Source organism: Bison bison, unplaced genomic scaffold (genome assembly GCF_000754665.1).
Source record: "Bison bison bison isolate TAMUID 2011002044 unplaced genomic scaffold, Bison_UMD1.0 scf7180017864042, whole genome shotgun sequence".
Lineage (NCBI taxonomy): Eukaryota > Metazoa > Chordata > Mammalia > Artiodactyla > Bovidae > Bison > Bison bison.
In genome coordinates, this window is record NW_011494614.1 from 644,557 (window position 1) to 648,312 (window position 3,756).

Below are 3,756 nucleotides of genomic sequence, written 5' to 3' on the forward strand. Positions count from 1 at the left end.
GTCCTCTCCCTGAAGGGTGGTGATGCTCTTGTGGGCGTGCATGAGATGGGACATCACGGCTTCCAGGGACCCCTGCCACTTGCAGGAAGCACCGGGACAAGGGCAAGAGTAGGGACGGTATTCACAGATGTCTTCATGCTCCGGCTTCTCGGTGTGGTGCAGGGTCAGGGAACAGCCCGTGGTCGCATACTGCAGGGACAGAAAGCAGCACAGTGAGACACTGGGGGCTTCCTCTACCTCTGAGGCTGCAAACCTCAGGTTTTCCAGACTCAAACTGCATTTTTGTTTCAACTACTTTCGTTCCAGGTGAGTTAAATATTGCAGACTGAAACATCTCAGTGCCTATTCATCCTCTGCACTGCCATGCATAAGATCAGGGGCCCATCCTGGCCAGGAATGAGCTGCATTCCCGCCCCTGTTCCAACATTGTTGAAAACATGAGAACTGAAGTACTCTTACAAATTTTTCAAACAAAGTTGTGGAGCCAGCCCTAGAAAACCTGGCTTTCCCCTTATTTTCTGTGAATTTAAAGATTTTTAAAAAGAATTTAGAATTGCTTGTGTGCATTGAGTGCTAAGTCACTTGAATCATGCTCGATTCTTTGTGACCTTATGGACTGTAGCCCTCCAGGCTCCTCTGTCCATGGGATTTTCCAGGCAAGAACACTGGAGTGGGTTGCCATGCCCGCCTTCAGGGGATCTTCCCAACCAAGGAATGGAACCAAGGGATGGAATCCGCATCTCCTGCATTGGCAGGCGGGTTCTTTACCACTAGCACTACAGAATTGCTAAGGGGTAGGACAAGGATGAATGTCGTCTTTGGACTAGTTTTCACTGACAGTTTTGCAGATGGTGTAATTCCCCCATTGGCCCCGTCCACTGCTTCCTGGCTCCAACTGTGACCGGCAGGTGGGCTGTGGGAAAGCTGCCCTGTGGCCCCTGCTCTTGCTGGTGGAGTGACCAGCCCAGTGCAGAAGAGGGCTGGAGACCCCTCACATTGCTAGAACCGTGACCTCACCTTCACCTTTTACCCCTGGCCCCAAGGGTGGGCTTTGGACATACATTTTTTCAAAATAAGGAAAAGAAAGCACATTCAGAAACTCAGGAGACTGCTTTTCAGTTTGGTTCCAGCCAGTGGAGCTTCGAGTGAGAAGGGCCTCAGTCTCCTCTCAAAGTCCGCTGGACTTGCCTCAGACCCCTTCCTCAGGCCCCTGTGCTCACCTCCTCGTGACCAGGTGGTCAGGTCCTCCTGACAGGCCCAGGAGGAAGGGGAACTAGAGTGGGTGCTAGAGTGGGTACTTGTCCTAGGCGGGTTTCCTGACACAGTCTGTCTTTCAAACGCTGCCTTAATAGGGAGGGAACAAAACCTTTTTCTCCCTGCACGTTCCTGATGGATAAATCACATCTATCGCGAGAAAAGACCACACCACAGGAATTAAGACTTCTGTACCCAAACTTCATGAGAATGACCCTGCTAACTCCCGGACACCAGATGGAGAGTGAGTCCACCAGCAGACACTTGCTCAGAGGACTATGCTGTAGTTTTGTCAAGAATAAGGAAACCTGAATGGCCTCTTCAGGTGAAACCAGAAGTCAGCTTCCTCCCTGAGCCCAGAGTGGCAGGTACGCCATTTGGGTTCCTGCACTTGGATTCCCCTACCCCGTGTTGAGACACGAAGACATCAAATGATGGCAGGGCCACATCAATTTTCTTTTTGGTCCCACTGGTGACTTGCAGGATCTTCGTCCCCTCACCTGGGATTGAACCCAGGGCCACAGTGGTGAAAGCCCCGAGTCCTAACCACTGGACCACCAGGGACTTCCTCTGCTTCATTTTTCTAAGATGCCGTGTCCAAGGCTGAAAACACAAAACTGAACCCCACAGCTGTTTCTGCTTCTCCCTACCCGTCCTTAAGGAATAAACCCTTATAAATTTTAAAAATAGGTCAAATTCTGATCTTTGCAGCTGAATTAAATCACTAGCAGTAAGCAGGCCCTGAACGTCTTCTCCTTACAAGACACTAAACTGCAGTCACTGAGAAGCAGATACGGAGGAGAGAAGGCCGCCACCACCCTTAGGGAGATGAGTCTCCCCTAATAAGGAAGAAGAAGGTGGCTTAGAGAGAGACATGCAGCTCCTTCCTCCTCCATACCTAAAGTGAATTATAATGGTCTTCAGTAGAAATTGGCAGAAATAGTTCACTGTTATTTATTAATACTTTGCCTGTAGGAACTGCTTATTCATCTTTGAAAACCATGGACTAATTTTAAAAGCATGGGTATAAAACTTAATCAAGAAGAAGGAACAAATTTACTTATCCAGATATATTTATAGTTTGTGTTCCTAGCAGTGTAAGGCCCTAAATAAACCAAATCTCTATTAACTTTGTCTTAAATCCAGGGTGAGGCTCAGAATACAGAGCCTTCTGAAACTCTTCTGTGAGTGATGGGTGAGACACTTCTGCCAAGCATTTAAAAACACACATCCAACACAATAAAAATAGCAAAAATTAACCCAGAACCTGGCCAATTTCCTGGCTGAAACAAACCCTCAATATTTGGATCTGAAGACCTTTCAGAAGGGGCTGTTTACCACAGTCGCCCAGGAATAATTCCAGGAACGAGAAGAACTCTGGCTTAGAATGTACAGAAAAAGTACCACCTGCCCCATTCCCCAGCCCAAAGCCCCAAACTACTCCAGGTTCACCAGGTTCACCAAATGTATAACAAATATTTATCACCAAGCAATCATTTGAGAACTTTTTCTTGTGTAACTCAGGTAGGAATATTTATATTCTGAATTGTTGGTTTGCCTTACAAGTCACATACTTTTCCTTCCACCCAAATATAGAGAACAGGGGACCTCCCCAAAACACACAAATAGACCAGGCATTACTTAGCATCTGTGTGGACAGTGACCTTGTGAGAAAAAATCTTACTGCTGCCTCTATTAACTTAAGTAAATACAATTTTAAAGTGTTACGTGCTTATTCTGCCTTTTCTGAACAAGCTGAACTTTAATGCCAATCTATTCCTTCTCTTTTCCATCATGGGTGAGGGCGTGTCTTCATGACCACTGGCGCCACTGTTAGGACGACCAAATTAAAGATGGTGGTCTCTAAAAAGAAAAGATCTGGACTTTAAACATGTGTGCACTCACACGCACACAAACACATGCACTCTCGCGCCACATCTGATACTTGTGACAGTCTCGCCATTGTTCTGGAATGATGCTCTTGTCATTACATTAGCAGTGCTCCTGCAGGGATCAGAGGGCTGCCTTTGGGGTCTGCAAATCTCCTGAGGCAGCCTGTAGAACGGTTTAGGGGCCTCTGAGGAACAAACCCAAATTGCATGGGTCCCTGGGCTTGTGTCTTCTTGATAAGCGCCAAGGGTTTCTAAGGGCTGCCACCCTCTGTGGCGCAGATCCCGCCCCTGTGGCGTCTGCTGTCAGAGGGGCTATACCATGCAACAATAAACAGCTCGAACACATCAGAAATACAGGTACCTATGCAAAGGAAGAAGGGGGGGCAGGGGTGACAGGTGATTTCAAAGTGGAGACACGTTGACGAAGGGGGGTATGGGAAGCCTCACGGGGGAGGAGGCAGATTGTGGAAGGAATAGTTCCATCTGGTTCTAGCGCGGGGTGAGCGGAGCATGTATTGGGGACAAAACCTAATGAGCAGGCGGGTCCAGGTTCCGTCCAGGACGTTGACAGTTTAGTTCATTTCCAGGGTTTCTCTGCAGCAGCACTACT

The 3,756-nt window shown here is 47.9% G+C and overlaps 1 protein-coding gene across 1 annotated transcript in view; it reads right to left on the reverse strand.

The window, feature by feature from the left end:
• SIAH2 (siah E3 ubiquitin protein ligase 2) overlaps positions 1–3,756 on the reverse strand; it is a gene marked incomplete at its 5' end in the record, with an annotated part of 19,927 nt that overhangs the window by 1,493 nt on the left and 14,678 nt on the right. Inside the window, 1 exon segment of the mRNA XM_010835417.1 lies at positions 5–189. Within this exon segment, the coding sequence (XP_010833719.1) occupies positions 5–189 (185 nt within the window).